Source organism: Triturus cristatus, chromosome 3_2 (assembly GCF_964204655.1).
Source record: "Triturus cristatus chromosome 3_2, aTriCri1.1, whole genome shotgun sequence".
Lineage (NCBI taxonomy): Eukaryota > Metazoa > Chordata > Amphibia > Caudata > Salamandridae > Triturus > Triturus cristatus.
The window spans coordinates 818,101,691-818,119,507 of record NC_140584.1 but is presented as its reverse complement, the minus strand read 5'-3'; the positions used below and the strand labels follow the sequence as shown (position 1 = coordinate 818,119,507).

At 41.6% G+C, this 17,817-nt stretch overlaps 1 protein-coding gene across 2 annotated transcripts in view; it reads right to left on the bottom strand.

Annotated features, from left to right (window-relative positions):
* The window catches only part of ALS2 (alsin Rho guanine nucleotide exchange factor ALS2), a 1,262,853-nt gene that overhangs the window by 471,847 nt on the left and 773,189 nt on the right, over positions 1–17,817 (bottom strand). For both annotated transcript variants that reach the window (XM_085648975.1, XM_085648976.1), the window contains exon 20: positions 8,557–8,655. In XM_085648975.1, the coding sequence (XP_085505101.1) occupies positions 8,557–8,655 (99 nt within the window). The remainder of the gene's footprint in view (positions 1–8,556; positions 8,656–17,817) is intronic.

The window sequence follows — 17,817 nt, the reverse complement described above, 5'->3', positions numbered from 1 at the left end:
CTAGATAGAGGCCTTCACCCACGAGTCTAGTGGCGGGCACGGACAAAATTGACCTTGAGTAGGAGATAGTGTGTGCCCCGCCTCTGAATCAAAACCTATCCTTCTGTACTTCTTTGTATAGCTGCATCTACCTGGAAAATTCCATTATGGGTGTGCCGTCATTGGTACTGAATTGTACATAATGTATCTCCATGTTTGCTGATGTCGGTCCCTCTGCAGCACTCCTAAGAGACTAGGCAGACTGGGGTCCGCACAAGTGTATCTGAATAAATATATCGGTTTGCATTCTCTACTATCTGACCGACTCGTCATTTGTATGGAATAGCTGAGAGGTGGTAGTGAGTAACCCAGGTGACCCTAATCGGGTCACTTCCTTCAAGCTCCAGAACACATTTTAAAGTGCATTCTTCTTATAATTACTGTTTAAAGTATGTACAGAAAAGGTGAAAATTACTGGCTTCCAACAATTTTTCTAATTTTTATATTGGCCGGGTAATTAAGGGTAGTAGATTAGTGACCTTCCATTGCAGATGTTTTACAAAACAGTTTCTAGAACTTTTACATGCTTCTCATTGCTTTAATGTGTGTGGTTTCTGATATCTATCTGTTTCCATGCACTTCATTGCTTGGGTTTACTCATGCGAAAGTCTCACTGTAAGTATTGCACATTTGGTGGTTAAATGTCACTCATAAGTACACTGAAATCATCGAAATGTCACACATAAGCATTCCTAAAACTAGGCAGCTATATGAGGGCAGTAAAATGTTTTGCTTTTAGTGGAGTGAATGACAGTTTCTCAGGATACATGAGAAAGCAAGCAAAAAAAGACTTGATCATGCTATCCTTCTTACAAAAATCAAATGTAATAAAAAAACACAGTTTTGTATATACATTTTTTCAAGGGAATTCAACCACTTGTCTCAGAAAGAGAAAGGGTTGTCAAACTATAAATCAGATGTAAACTCCAAGGAGCAGAGGAGACATTAATAAGTGGAAAGACTCAAAGGCATTAAAATTCAAATAAAGTTTACAGGAAGCAAAATATATATCTGGGCTATTTTGTAAGCAATAGTGGCCAGATGTACTAACATTAGGAATACCAATTTCCTAATTGTGATTCGGAGATAATCACAATTAGGAAATTGGTATTCCTAATGTATGAACCTTTTTAATTACAAACAACAATTTATAGGAGGTTGCAAATAGACCTGCCTCATGAATATTAATGAGGTAAGTCACAATTTGAGACCTATTAGGAATGGCAGGCATCATACAGATGGTGGACTGCTGGGTTCAACAGACCACCATGTCTGTGACTGCTTTTAGATAAAGCAATTTTTTTTCTTTTGAAATGCAGTCCATTTTCTTTAAAAGGAAAACAGGATGAATTTCAAAAAAGAAAAGGAAATGTTTACGTTTCATTTTTTAAGAGCGGGCAGTGGTTCTCGGCCTGATTTTGCAAATCAGGCCATCTGTAAATGCAAATAGGCTTCATACATCTGGTCCCAAGTCCTCAAATTAAACCTTGGCAGAGAAAGCCACTTTTCCATCATGGCTCATTTGCCCACATTATCATGGTCAATTGCTGCTACTGATGAAGACAGCGGGAATGACAGGATGCTGATGGGATTTAGGCCTGAGCTAAGGAGACAACCAGGTCAAAATTGTAGACCCTTCCTTGCACACTGAGATCTGAGAATGCTTTACTTAGATAGGAAGAAGTGAATTAGTCTGTTAAATTATTTTTGTAACCAAACCTTGTCACTCCTTGTCAGAGTTTTCAGAAAGAAGTAGACTGACTGGCACCTTTAACAGCTGTAACAAGGGCTCAAAATTGAGAAGTAAGCCTGTGGTCTAGTACTAAAATCCTTAATGGCTTTCTGTACCCCACCTAGGGATGGCTAGCTCTTACCTTATACTTGGGTACTGCACTTCTTAAAAGACACCATCAAAAGTCTCTTGGGAGAACCCTGATCAAGCAGTGCTACATCTGATGTAAATCATTCTCACGGCTTTAGCCTGCTATTCCTGAATAAAAAAGGTAGGTGCACATGAGGTGAAATACCATTACAAGATGAATGTAACTTACATAAATATGCAGGTAAAGCACTTGCATTGTCATTTGGCTCAGTTAGGCCTGGTAAGAAACAGTGCCATTTTTACATGCACACGTTTCTTAAGTTGTCTTCTATATCACACAAAAGTAAATTCTGACTCACATTTGCTTGCGTGACAGTGTAAGGTTATTTTCTTTGAAACTACTTTACTTACAAAATCACTTCACAAGAAAACTATCACGACACCGTGAACATTTTGTACAAGATCCTGACATACATTGTGCATATGCTGTTGTTTGTTATTTCTTTCATAAGGCAAGTTTGCTATCATAGAGACCATTAACATTAACACGGAACCATGGTTCTACATTCACACACGCTTCCGCACTCAGGCAGGGAGCACTTGGTGTCACTTGCGAGGTCGTCGCTGTGTTGGCGTTTCAGCTTAGCTGGTTCCTGTTAATCCCTCTGCAAGGAGGGATGTCCAACCTGTGACCAAAAACGGGGACCTACACACTTTGCCTTCAGGTAAAGGGGAGTTAGATCATCCTGTAGAGGATTTTCGGCAGAGCACATATACACACCCTCGACAACTAGGGAAGGGAACGCATAGTGGGAGTACACTATACTCAGTACTTATATGCCAGCATATTTACACACTGTTTTAGAATGATAGTGGAATTGTTCATTCTCTTCACTGTCCTTATACTTCTAATCACTTGTGCTTCTGTCTATTGATTATTGCAGCGCATATATTTTATACAAGAATCCTGATGGTTCAATAAATATTGAAAACGCCCTTTTGTGTCTTTCTGTGAGCACATGAGTTACTGAGGGAAAGGGTTCTGGTTCTGTTACTACGATTCCTGGGAGGGATCTGAGCTGTCATGTTTTGAGGTTGCCCAAACCATTTGCCATCTAGGTTAGGGTACCTTATGGTGGAAATGTGAGCTAGCTAGTCTCTAGCACAACATATCCTGAGTGGTTGCAAGTAATCAGTCTGCACCAATCCCGTTTATGTTGCCCAACAAATGCACAGTTCCTACTGGAAAAGTGGAAATCGTACAACAGAATTCCAAACTATAAAGCCCTTTGAGGCTGCAAAGCCTGCGATTCACAAAATTGCAGGCGCTGGGACTGCTAACATGCAATGTGTGATGTGTTCAAGGTACACCGTCAGTTGGAAACAGCTTTTTGACTGCAATGTATACATTCTGACTCCTTGTGATTTGCATAGATAACCGTGAGTTGATGGGAGGGGGTTGAAACATGGTTAACCTCTTTTTTATGAACTGCAATGGCATGTATCAATTGTATTCATGCTTTGTCACAGCAATTGCAGTCACCAACAATTGCCAGTTTATTCATCTGTCAAACAAGGCATTAGCAATTGACCAAATGGAAAGCTGCACATGATAAACAGCTTCTACTCAGTGAATCACATGTCGGGCACTGGGGAGAGCAGAATGCAATCCAGGCAACTGCAGTCTGCAGCCTTGACATCCATTTGCATGGTGCCACATTTATTTGTACTTGGTAGCTCCTATCACTTAGTTGCTGCCATATTGACATTTTGCGATTGTGAATGCAGGGTTAAAGGTCTGCTGTCCTTTGCAAACCTCCACCGGTTCCTCACAAACACATCCCTGCCTCATTAGTATTATTGAGCAGGAATTCTGCTAATCCTACTACATTACATTTTTGTGCTGTAACATATTAATATATCTGCCACAGTGCAAAAATAATCTCGGATTGTGTCTTTAATGCCATGCAAAAACTGCATTTGCAATGTCACCTGTGATTACTATATAAGGCCTTGTATCTTGAAAGGGAAACCTGTAGGTGCAAGTGTTTCCTGACTCAGATGTTACTAGATGAGTAGTGTTTAGTGGTGGCCGAGGACTAGTGGTGGGACAGAAACATCTGTCACATATTGCACTCAGTGAGTAAGCCCAATAATCCCATGAGGATTTCAAGTGGTTCTTCCCTGAAAAGGTTCTGAAAAATTGAAGGAAAGAAATTGCATTTTATACCACATTTTCCCGACAAAATTGGCTAAAAAGCTTTATATTTAAAAGACAATTGATTGAGTGAGCCACTGTGTTTTTGTGTGAGAGTGTATATGTGTGTTTCTCACTCCTTTCCGCGACCTGGGCTACAGTCCTTGTTCCCAGCTCGTTAAAATATCACAGAATTTTTCTTGCACAAAACAAAATTGTATTTAAAGTGTGCATATGTGACAGACGAAGACAGGACACTGGGCCTGTAGCACTTTTAAATTCCTGAGCAAGGCTGTTACTCATGAGTAATGAGTAATGACATGGAAGGCCATTCCTCTTAAAGTGTGCGGACCCATTTATGACTCTATGGAGATAAACATCTAATGCGGTCTGGGAAACAAAGCTTCATAGTATTGATATAATGCCAGCTTTGAAATGGGGAGGCACTGCCCCCATTTCCATATTGAAAACCTGACACAGGCTCAAACACTATTCAAACCTTGGTAATGATTCAATGTGTTTCAATTGTAAAGTAATAAACTTTCATCTGAAGGATACTTGCTATTAGGAGCTTCTTTAACCCTTATAGCCAAGTCTAAAGATGGGAATTAAACCACAGACAGGTGGAGGAATTGCCATTATTTGAAAGAATGGCTTCGCATGTAAAATTGAAGATCTCTCTGTTCCTGATAGTGAATCTTTTTGTTTTGTGCTTTCGCTTACAATGAAATTTACATTCTCAGGAGCCCTGTTATATCGCCCCCCTGGTTATGCAGGAAATTGGTGTACCTCTTTGCCGGACCGGATAGCTCCACACATATTAAAATCGGCTAATTTCACCCTACTTGGCAACATTAATCTGCATTTAGATGACACCAAGTGCAAGCCAAGTTCCACCCTCATAGGGGATCTTGATGTCCTCAGCTTAAATTTGTGTAACATTGACCCTACACATTTGGCCGGTCATCTACTGGATTAATTTTTTTACAATGTATCAGACTTGGTGACTGCTCCCCCTATGCCACTACTGTGGTCTGACAATTTTCTGTTCATTTTACTGTTAGAATTCTGCCCTGTTTTTTAACATCACGCCCAAACCAACCCTTTAAATCAAGGAACTGGGCGAAATTGTATATTGCAGCATTGAATAAGTTACTCCATTATAACTGCCCTGTCTTAAAACAAGCACTGGGCCTTGACTCTGATTTGGTTCATAAGTGGCTTGCAGAAGCTCTAGAGGACATTTTACCAACCACCATCAAATGCTCTGGTTGGCCTTTACGCTAGCTTCCTGGTTTAGCGAAATGCTGAAACATGAAAAACAACAATGCAAGGCCCTACAGGGAGGAAGCTAAAAGCCAGTATAAAACTGCGGTAAAAAAATATCACGGCCTCTGCGAATCGGCATGCGCTGCGTATTACTCGGAGAAAATTCTAAGTGCTAACTATTGTTCCAGGACCCTGTTTAAGGTGGTCAAAGAAATATTGGACCCCTGTAATCTGCCTCCTACACCCTCGCTCCCTTCAACACAATGCGAGGAGCTAGCTCATTTCTTTAATCAAAAAGTAAGAAAGATACTCTCTCAAATGGCACTCGATTGCACATACGAACTCCAGCTAGATAGCCCCATGACTAACTCTGATTTGCAGAAAGCTACGGACGCAGACTGTCACGGCGCTATGACTAATGCTGATGTCCCTAAACTAGGGACTTGGAATTTTGTTAGATGCTGTGACTTTTGAAACTATTTTGCAATCTATTAAATCAGGTTCTCCTTTAGACCCCTAACACGATGAATCAAATTTATGCCAATCTGTATTCTATGCTAAGAGATCGTTTTAATATCTCTCTTAGTGAGGGACTGGTTCCCCAGAAATGGAAACATGCTATGGTTCTTCCTCTTCTGAAAAAAGCTCATTTGGACTCAGCCAATATGTCCAATTTTCTTCCGATCTTTTCTAACGTTTTAGAAAAATATATTAATGGCCAGCTCACCTTCTTTGTTGAGGCATTGAATTTTCTTTATTTCTCTTAGCCTGGATTAAGGACTGAGCACAGTATCTCATCTGCCCTTCTGGGTGCTACCGAGTGCTTGAGACAGCACCTTGATGAGGGCAGAATGGCTGCACTCATTTTGTTAGACCTTAGCACAGCCTTTGATACTGTGCCTCACTCCATTTTGGATGAGCGGCTGGCTGCCCTGGGAATTGCGGGCCCAGCCGTGGCTTGGCTTAGATAATTTGAGACTGATTGTACATTTCAAGTTTTGTCCTCCACTGCCAGATCTGAGACTCCTACTCTGAGGTCAGGAGTACCACAGGGTTCGGTGTTGAGCCCGCTATTGTTTAACATCTACATCACCCTTGGGCAGATGAAGCGGACAGGTGTGCTCTGACACTTTTTTCCTATGCAGATGACACACAGGTCATCTTTATTGAATAGAACAATGGACCCTCAGATTTGAGCTTGGGCCTGAGTCACATCACCTCATGGATGAACAAAAGCTCTCTCAGGCTCTATGGCAATAAGACTGAGGTCAAGATTGTGGAGAAAAACTATTCACTCTGGGTCCCTTGTCACTGGCTGACTCTCTAGGGGCCCTGCCTATTCCATCCCATCTTCTCTCTGGGGCCCTCTTCACTGGCCCAACTCTCTTGGGGCTCTGCCTATTCCATCCCAGAAAGTAAAAAATCTGAGATTCCTTCTGGATGACAAATTGTCTATGAAGTCTCAGGTGGCTGCCACCTGTTTTGCGGTCCTCAAATGGCTTAAAAAGACCATTTGGATGATCCCTGCTCCAGCTCAAAGACTGTGATCCAGGCTTTCAATATAGCCAGACTGGACTAAGGCAATGTGCTGTATTTGGAAGCCGAAAAGGCTACTACCCGCCGACTGCAATTAGTTCAGAATGCAGCTGCGAGGTTGCTTTACCGACTTCCAAAGATATCCTGAGTCTCCAACCTTCTTCACTTGCTTCATTGGCTGACAATTCTGAACCGTATCAAGTTCAAAGCCTTATGCTTTATGTTCAAGGCTAAAGCAGGAAGTGGACCACAGTATTTTCATGATTTGGTGTCACTTTACCACCCATCCCGATCCTTACGTTCTATGAATTTGTCCCTGTTCAGTGTGCCTAGGTTCGGATTGACTGTATGAAAGGCCTTTTCATATAAGGGGCCGCAACTCTGGAATTCTCTTCCAGAGTCACTGAGAAGTTGTACATTTCTCCTCACTTTCTGTAAAGGCTTGAAGACTTGGCTCTTCTAATTCAGGAATCTCTCCTCTACCTGCTTTGCATTGGGAAACCCGTCGGGGTAATTTAAATAATAGTAATAATATTTGCTAAGGTATTTGAAAAATATGCATGCTACATTGAAACTGATTTGCTGGTCAAAAGAAGGCAATGCAGTCTTCTAGGCTCTGAGATGTGACCTTGAAAGGTATACCCAAAAAACAGGCAAACCCTAAAGGTTTGCAATACCTTGAACTAACTGTTTGACTTGATTTGTAGCCTGCAATATAATCTACTACAGTAGCCACTGGGGGCACTTATAAATGCTCATAACTACCAATTCGAACCCCTTTTTGAGAGATGTAGTGGTGACAACAGCTGAAATCTGTTCATTCAGATTGGTGCAGAGGACCATACACATGATAAGATAGCTTTTTTCTCACAGGAATAAAGATATCATCAAAATAATGGAGGATACAGAGCCTGAAGGACAATTATGTCCTTTCTAATGCTAATCATCTACAAATTCCCATCTGTATTTTAACACAGTCAAACCAGTAGGACAAAAGGTCACAGAGTCAAAGTAACTAGAGATACGTGGAATATGGGAGTGTTAATTGTCAATACAAGGGGGACTGCAGATTATCAATTTTGCACCCACTCCGAAAACTTCACTTATAAAATATAATCTTAAACATTTAAAGTTTACATCAGCATGTGGATTATTTCTTCATAACAGCAGGACGGTTTGTACAGGATAATCCCGGAAGACGAGTTTAAAAAAAATACACTGATGATCTATAGTTAAGAGTATGGTGAACTCCTTTAAACGTGAGCATGAAGACAGACGCAAGAGCGGCAACCTTGTGAATTAGTGCCATAGGAAAGTACTGTAAACTACTATAAGGTAACTGAGTAAAAAAAACTCGAAACACATGCATGGCAACTGAAGGAAAGGGAACATTATTTGTGAAAGTATCAAGGCAAAACATTTCTAGGGAGGAGCTACAAACATTTGCATAGATGTTACTTGACAGGAGCATTAAACAATTTAATAGAATATATAACTCTAGCAATACACAAAGGCATGAAAAAAGTCCACTGCAAAAAATATGAACATTGGCAATTAAAGAAACAATGAAGAGGCATAAGAAGATATCATAAGTGTGTTTTGTTACACAAAGGAGTATATCGGATTGAGAGATTTTGAAATGCTAGAGGTCAATGGCAATCTTTTATACAGATATTTTATAATAATACACTACCTATAAACTCCATGCCCGAACATCTTGCCCTCCTTCCAATTTCCAACATAATGGTCATTCTTGTTCAAGGCTTTGTTTGGCATTCTGTACTCACCGTACCTGATAGGACAAACACATAGAAAACATACATCAGGTCAGAAAGATGAGATGCAAACCCTCTGCACTTCCCTGCATGCATTACTCAACATAGTGGAACAAGACAACTTATTCACTGCATTTTAAGTATCTGAATTCCAAAAAACCACATTCAAAAGTCCATGCATTTGTTCTCAAGGCTTTTACTTTCTGAAGATTTAATTACTAACAAGGATAAGGACCTTTTAATTAATTAACGGTCTCTAAGAGGCAATGTTACTAGTAAATAATGGAAAGTGCATAAGTATGTGTGTAGGAGGGTCCACCAGTGAATGTGCAGGATAGTAGCAAACTCTTGCTATGTTCTCTTGCACTGACTGAGAAGGAACCACAAAAAAAAAAGACAAAGAAATAGTATGAGTCACGTTAAGGTGCTATTTGTTAAGAAACCTAGCACAAATACTGAACGTGAGCATTCAAATATGAGGCAATTAAATGTGTTTGCATGTAGCTCAGTGACTGGTAACCAAGTTTGTTTTAGAATATTTCCCTGTTTTATCTCTTCTCCGGATTAAGGGAATGAAAGACAATCAATTTTAAATCTATTTGAGGATGCAATGTGTTTTGCATAGATAATTTATGGTCTCAGTTTACTAAAACAGAAATCACAAGCACGGTTGTTCTCATGACTTGTTTAAGGGGAAACATGAGCACAGTATGAAGCTGAAGAGTTGGGGTATGGCAACTAGATGTTCTGTAACCATTGTCGAAAAACTGTAAAAACACAGGTTGATTTATGTATGAGAAATCTGAAGAAAAAATTTAAAATGAGAAATCTTGCTTTGAATGTATTTAATTTCCTTTAAATATAAGAATATTCAGAGCCAAAGAATGCAGGCAGGTCACTTGCTATGTATATTTCTACCATGCAGTATTGACTCGGATCTTTGCAGTTGTTTTTCTTCGAGTCTTTCAAGTCACAGAATGGACTGTGAATCTTCCCTTCGTAGACAATATACATAGGTACCAGGAATCGTTACATGAGATTTTGCACAGCGGGTAAGATTATGTATGTGGTGGTGAGTGAACGCAGCATGGTGCATCGTGTGTATTGTGCAGTATCAAATAGGTAACCTCCCTGGTCAACATCATCAGAACTCATAGACTAAACATCATATCCTACGCAGACAACACCCAGCTCATCCTCTCTCTTTCTGAACACCCCTTCACCACTATGGCCAGCTTCTGCTGGTGCTTGACCAGTGCGGCCGACTGGATTGAAAACAAATGCCTCAAACTTAAAACAAACCAAATGGAAGTACTGTTCTTCGGGAACACCTCCCCCTGGAAAGACTTCTGGTGGCTCACTGAACTAAGACCCTCACCCACTCAGACAGACCACGCCCGTAACCTCGGCATCGTCCCGGACAGCAAGTTCATCATGAAATGGCAGATCAACGCAGTCTCCTAAACCTGCTTCCTCATTCTTCGCATGTTCCTTTAGGTCTTTAAATGGCTCCCTTCCAGCACCAGATGAACCGTCGTCCAAGCCCTAGTCACCAGCAGCCTGGACTACGGCAACACACTCTACGTAGGAATCACCACACACCTCCTGAAGAGACTGCAGACCATACAGAACTCAGCGTCCAGGCTCATCCTCAACCTTTTCGACCTCCGCCAAACGGACCCACATCACCCCCCCACCTCAAGAGGCTCCACTAGCTCTCCATTCAGAAGAGATGTGAATTCAAGATGCTGACCCACACCTACAAACCCTTTTCAATGAAGGACCAGCATACATCAACCACTGCTTGTACTTCCACCAACCCTCCAGATACTTGCGCTCCACCTGCCTTTCCCTCAGGCACACCCCTGTATCTGTTGAATCAATACTGGAGGACGCACCTTCTCCTACTTTGCTGCAAAGTCCTGGAATGGGCTCTCCTTCCACCTCTGGACCGCATCTTCTCTTTTGGAATTCAGTAAGGGACTCAAGACCTGGCTGTTCAACTGAACTCTCCCGAATCTGCAATCCTCTCAGTGCCTCGATACACTCATGGATGATAAGCTGCACTTTATAAATCTTGTTTTGATTTGATTTGTAACAAAAGTAGAGATCTGCAGCAAATACTGGCTTCTGGTGAGGAAGGCAGGCATTGCGAATCCACTACACTACACTCTACAAACAGAAGCTTACAAGGTAGGTAACATCTTCCATTCGTAGCATGTGAGGATGAAGATGCACATGCTCTGTATAGAGTGTGAATCAATTCCCTCAATAAGAGGTTGTAAGCATGTGGATGATGCAGATGTCTGAAACTAAGTTTTTTATCACTGTCTGGCCAACCATTGCCTACTGATAGACTATGATATCCACACAATAGTGTTTGGTAAACATGTGAGCGGGTGACCTGGTGGCCACTTTTCAAAGGCCGTGGTTGTACCTTTTTTACAGGTTGAAAGTGCCTTAGTGAGGTTTTGCAAAGGCAACAAAGAGCTGGACAGACTTGCTGAAGTACTTGGTACTGTTACCATAGTACATGAGAGTCTGTTTAACAAATATGGTATGAAGAGCTCTCTCTGCTACAACGTCAGGCTGTGAAAGAAGGCTGAGAGCTCTATGGTCTGCCTGAGGTGGAAAGGGAATACTATGCAGGGGAGGAACTTGGTTTTAGTTCCTACAACCCTGTCCTGCGAACCTGAATGAAAGGGTAAGTGCCTGCAACTCATTGATACCTATGAGGAAAGTTCTGGCTACGAGGAAAGCCAATTTCCACAAGAGAACTGTAAAGGGCAAGAGTGTAAGTGTGCAAAGGGGCGACCCATAAGCCTGTTGAGGACTACATTAAGGTTCAATGCAGAGGTAGGAGATATTCTGGGAGGAATGCTGCTATTGTTAGAGCTAATTTCTAATTAAAAATAATGTCTTCCTAGGGGTATGAATAATTTGCATTTAAACAAAAATGATGCACTTTACAGAATTGTGCTTTCTTAATTTGGTAAGACTGGGCACTAACTTCATCTTGAAATTGAAAACATGACCATGTCTCCAGCCTTACTATATCCACACCCAGCAAAATGTGCCCAAAACATTACAGAATGTAATATGTATTGTAATTCTGTCATAATGAGATGTTGTCCTTTGTAAGCTCTAGAGCAGTGGTTCTTAACCTTTGGACGTCTGAGGGCCCCCACTTAATCATTATGTAAACCCAGGGACCCTACTGAATTATTATTGGAATCCAGGGACCCCACTGACTCATTACTAGAAGCCGGGAACCCCAGCTTTAGCATTTTTTATGATTTCAATTGCCAAACAATACAAAAAAGATAAAGAAACTAGCATTCATCAAACAAATACCCAAATGATGAAATATACTATTTAATTCACAAACAAATATAAATAAAATCGAAATTTTAATAGAAAGCTTGGAGGTTTCTAAATTCAATTGAGGCCACTCATTGCCCATACTATTCTGTTTGATGCACATGCACTGTTACCACAAATCAATCTGAGGATACCAACTTAATTCTTAGCCTCCATTTTCAAACTCCATCAAATTTACAGAACGTTTTAAAATTTCAGTTGTACATATGCGTCAGAATGACGCATATGAGGAAAATTTCCTGGCAAGGTGCAAGGATTTCTATTTCCAAAGACTTCGCCAGGTACACTGCCTCTAAAAGGGAGGGCTTTCTGGCACTTAGGAAAACACTGTCGGAAAGTGCAATCCAAAATTCTTTCATCGGCCCTTCTAAATTTAAGATTATCTATAAGCGTCTATAAGCGTCAAACCCATGTTTTCCTGGAGTCCGCTGAATTGGTGACTTTCTTGGACCACACCTTAGTCACAGATGGATGACTCGCAAAGTGCTCCACGTTAACTGTACTTAAAGCTTCTGGTTTACCAAGTAATGTCAGATTAAATCTCTCAGGGTCCCCCTACCTCGGCGATTTACAATTATAACTAACCCAGTTTTTCCTCATCTCAGTATGCTGTTGTCAACTATCACCTATCCCCAACAGAGGGGTCTTCCACAGTTCTTTACTTATCTCAACTATTGCATTACTGTTACCATACCTGATGGCTCCTTGTACCATTTTACAAACCCTGCTACTGCGTTTGTCTTTGATGTGATTAAGGGATATGGGGGTCTCATTTCCACCTGTTACAAAATCATATTTTCCCTGTTGGCTTGCCCATTACTTTGAGCACTAAAAATCCCCACATTATGCAACCTGTCACTTCTGCTATTCCTTCTGTCGGCTGTTCATGTTACTAACCTTGCTCCATTTTACGAACAGGTATTTTACATATTCTCAAGGTACCGACCACATAACCCTACAGGAAATAACTTCACCTCTTCTCTCCACCACATAATATTGACTACATTGTGGTTGACTCCTACCTCATCCATGACACAATTTCCATGCATATTGCGCCCATCACAATTTTGGAACATGCCTCTATCTCGCTTACTCTACAAATGCTACGAACCTATCCTAAAGGTCGCACTTGGCCAATGAATACTGAACTCTTTGAAGATGACGGAACTGTACGCGATTTACATGAAGAACTGGCCCTATTTTGAGAAAACAAAGCCTTTGCCTCCTCCCCGATTAAACTTTGGGGCACACTGAAGTGCTACTTCAGAGGTCAAGTGATAAGCTACATGTCTATGAAAAACAAAAAAGTACCCCTGGACAAACTACTAAAATTAAAGCCAAAGAACTGCTCTATAGTCATTCAAATGACCCTTTAGGCATGGCCACACTCAAACGTCTCAAATATGAATATAACTCCATTATCAGTAGACATGCTCACAAGGCTGGAAGATCCCCAGCTGCAAAGCTGAAATTCAAAAGTATCTCCTCTTTAATTCAGAACATCAAAGACCACCATGGTAAACTGCAATCAAGAACTGATGACATCCTTATGATTTTTCAAAATTTCTACACTGAATAACACCCCCAACATAAACACACTGAAGGAGGCTTTCTTAAACTTTCTCTGAAACCTCTCAATAAAATTGCTCTCTTCCGACGATCAACTAACTTTAAACAGACCAATCGATAGAGATGAGATTATGCTTACAATAAAATCTATCCCTACTGGTAAGCCCAGGCCAGAATAGGCTACCCATCAATTTCTATAAACTGTGCCCTACGATTATAGACCCCTTGGAGTCTGCCCTGAATCACTTTATCACTGCGAGTAAAGTAACCAGCACCGCTTCTGAGGCTAATATCATGGTCATCCCCAAGAAGGGGAAAGACCAATCGGAATCTAAAAATTTTCGACCCACCTCTTAAATAATTATGGAGGCAAAAATCGATGCTAAAATCCTTCCCAATTAGCTCACCCCCTCGATAACCAAAATTATCCATCTCACTCCGACTGGCTTTGTCAAAGGTTTATTTTGCCATGTGATTGAGAAATCCTCTAACACTGTCTCCGCTGCTATAGCTCTGGATGCGGCGAAAGCCTTCGACAAAGTTTCTTGCAGGTACCTCGAAGCCAACCTGTCCAGACACAACTTAGGATACTCCTTTATCAAAATGACCATAACATTGTACTCTAACCCTCCAGCTAGACTTAAAATCAATGGTGCCTGTCACAACCCTTTGCCCAAAAACAGGGTAACCGGCAGGGCTGCTCCCTATCCACCTTATTATTTAATTTAGCTATCGATTCCCTCCTATTAATGATAAACTAATCTACAGAAATTGCAGGCATTAAATGCGGGAAAGTGACCTATAAAACGTCTGTCTATGCAGATGACATATTAATATTTATGGATTTTCCAGACAAAGCAGTTCCGGCACTTCTAAATATTATCAACCCGTTTGCCCATAAATATCTGGGCATCTGGTTTTGCAATGACCTCGCAGAATCAGTTACTCACAAGGAGAATTACCTAACAAAATATGATATTTTCTGTCCGCAAGGACCCCCAAACATATTTCTTGGTGGGGCAGGCTAGAAACTGTCAATATGGGGGTATCCCTAGTGGTAAACTTCTTTTCTAGAATGCTCCTCATCAGACTGTACCAGAACTTTTCCCATAAAGATGATAAACTCATTTCCAAGTTCCTTTGGAACAAGAAAAAAGCTAGAATTAGTCTGAAGAAACAGAGTCACCTCCAAAGAGGGTGGTTGTAACTTCCCAAACTGGCTAAATGACCAAACGGCTTACTTGGCCATGCAAGGGGCACTTCGGTTCATAGTTGAACTCCTCAAAGTTGAGCAATCCACGAGTCACCGCTTCCCTCTAGAAGCAACTTTGACCATTTCCCATCACCCCTATCCACACTCAAAGCAGCATCTTAGATAAAGTCCTCCCAACTACCACACAAAAATTCACCACCTTATCACTATGGCGCAAAAAGAAACTGCAGATTGCTACTTCATCAACTATCTGTCAAATATGGGCTACCAAGGGTATCTCTCTGGTAGCAGATCTGTACATGGGCTCTGAACCTTTAACCTTTGTGACTTTAAAAAAAGAAAAAATGACCTTTCTAACCTGGATATCTATGACTTCTTACAAATGAAAGTGAAAATCTCCAAGTTAGGCCCACTTCAAAAATCTACTCTTCTCCCCACTGTACAGCTCCTTCCAACAGGTGGACATGTTGCATCAAAGATCCATTAAATGTTTAGCAAAACCTCATCCCAAACTAAATTCTGCCCTACTGAACAAATGATCTCTTACCTCTCCTCTAAGGGCTCACCACCCCTTACTGGAGCAGGTTGGCTGAAATTCTGCCCTTGGATGCTTCAAAACAAACTAATCCCCTCTCTGACACATATGAGGTTCTTGGCAGCCTTCTTCCTTTATTTGACCCCTGACAAACTTTTAAAATGAAAACGTACAGAGTTGGACACTTGCTGGGCCTGTAAATCCTCAACTTGTGATGCTGAACATATGTTATAAAAAGTGATCTAGTAAAATAAGGGAACAGGGGAAGAGAAATGAGAATTCAAGGTTGTGCCTAATACAACCGTGGTCGTGGGGAAACTAAGTCTTTCTTTAAGTTACCCTCACACACCCTAGTGGTGTCATGCTTCATCATCGGGTCACCCAGACCCCTAGAAGTCCGGGTGGGCTCGACCACAGTGTTGGGAGTGCTTTTGATATGTTCTACGACAGAGGGAGTTAACTAGATAAAATACCTGAGACAGATCCCCAGTATCCCTTTATTCTTGGGTCTGTCCGGGTAATTAAAATACTTAAAAAATTGGGTTTTTTAGGAGTGTTATGGTCCTATGACCCTAGTTCCGACATGTTTCAGTCCGAAAAGGGGCCAAAAAATGGTCCAGGACTTTCTTCAGGGCAAAAAAAGTAACTACCCTATGTGAGTGTAATTAACACGTTATGGGGTGTCCCTATCCTGTCAGTATGGTGAGGGCAGAGTAGCTGCTCCACGTGGTTTGGTAACGGTGGATGTGTGTGAACTGCCAGGCTCCATCTGTAAGGGAAGAAATAGAGACAAACAACATATAAAAGTACCAGCGGTCTAGTTGCCGCTTCTTTCATTTCTCTTAGAGCGGTACGGTGTATACCGCCCGTGAACATGCGTGGATCCTCGTGTGCATGCTCACGTGAGGAGGAGTGTCCTCCTATCATGCCACTCATCATGACTGCAACATATCGTAGAAAATGTGACAGACATACTGTGAGTGTGGCGAGATGATTCGCATTCTAGCGATAACAGAGTGATGTCTGTTCTTATAAAAATAGCGTGCACACAGTGTCTCCAGGTACTAGTGCACATTAAAAAACCTTGTACGTTCCTGGCGATACCAAGAACTATGCTGTGAATGGGCAGGTAAATAAGTGACTGAAAAAAAGTGACTGAAAAAAACATACTACACATGCATACACACATTCATATGTGATATATCTACAGTTATACTTTACCCAAATCGGGAAGGTAGATTGAATCTCTCAGGACCAGGGGCCAGATGGGGCTGTCCTGGGGGAACCGTGAATGAGAGTTGTGTCAAGCGGTAAGGTGGAAAAAGGCAGATCGTTCCGCATAGGTGGGGTCATGGAACGGAGGTTGATACACAGTGAGTGGGACATCGAGTGGGTAAAACTACTTACTTCGTTACGATCAACCGCCCTGCCCGCTACCTGTTTGGTTCTGGTCCTCGGCTTTCGCAAAGTGGTGAAGCCTGGGACTGGTAAATATAACGCGGAAAGCGCGCCGTAATCGAAGGATGATAGAGAGACACGCCCCTTGGTTACAGGAAGTGACGTCAGACGTTACGGCGTGCGGGGTTGATGGAAGTTGTAGTACACATTGGAAAGGATGGCTGAACTGAAAGTGAGCGATCTACGCTGGGTATTGGTGGATGTGTGCCACGGGGAGGGTCAAAGTGAATCAAAAAAGGGGGGGGGCAGAGACAAGAGTGCAGACTGGGCGCTCGTGTGTAGTGAGCAGCGGAGGGAACACAGGTTAATTAGGACCAGATGTTAAAAAACGCTGCTGATAAAACATGATTAGCCAGCAATGCCCAGATTTGAAGACTGAAAATTAGGTAATGGTCATCAATACGTTTTACGATCGTAGTCTACGTGTTGTTCGACATAGGGGTATATTTAGAATGTGGTATTTGAGAGGAGGGGGATGAATGGTTAGTTCAATAATGCCCCGTTTTAGTCTAGTGGAAGGCATCTTGTTTGGGTGCTGGAGTGACTCTATGATAGAATATGTTGTCATACTAGTGACATCCAAAACCCATCCAGTATCTAAGTAATTTAAAAACGGGGATGTACATTGTCAATAGTGTGAATACGTAATTCAGACGGAGTGTCTGTTGTTCATGTCAACAAATGGAGGATCCAAGGGGTTGATTTTACTTAATAAGTTGACTCCACGGTATAGAGTCATTTAATCCTGTTTCATGTGTTCCCAAACGATACACCCACCGTTGTTCTCTCTCTAGGAGTCTTTTCTGTAGGTTCCTGGTGCCCTTAATCTTCTCAATGACTGTCCATCGTATATCAGTGTCTTTATGATGTTTCTCGACAAAGTGTGTGGTGAGTCTAGTAGCTGAGACCATGCGCCTGATGGTACTTCTATGTTCGCATATCCGAATTTTAATTTTTCGGCTGGTCATGCCTATGTAGGTTAAGTCACATGGGCATTTTATGAGGTAGATGACCCCTTCAGAG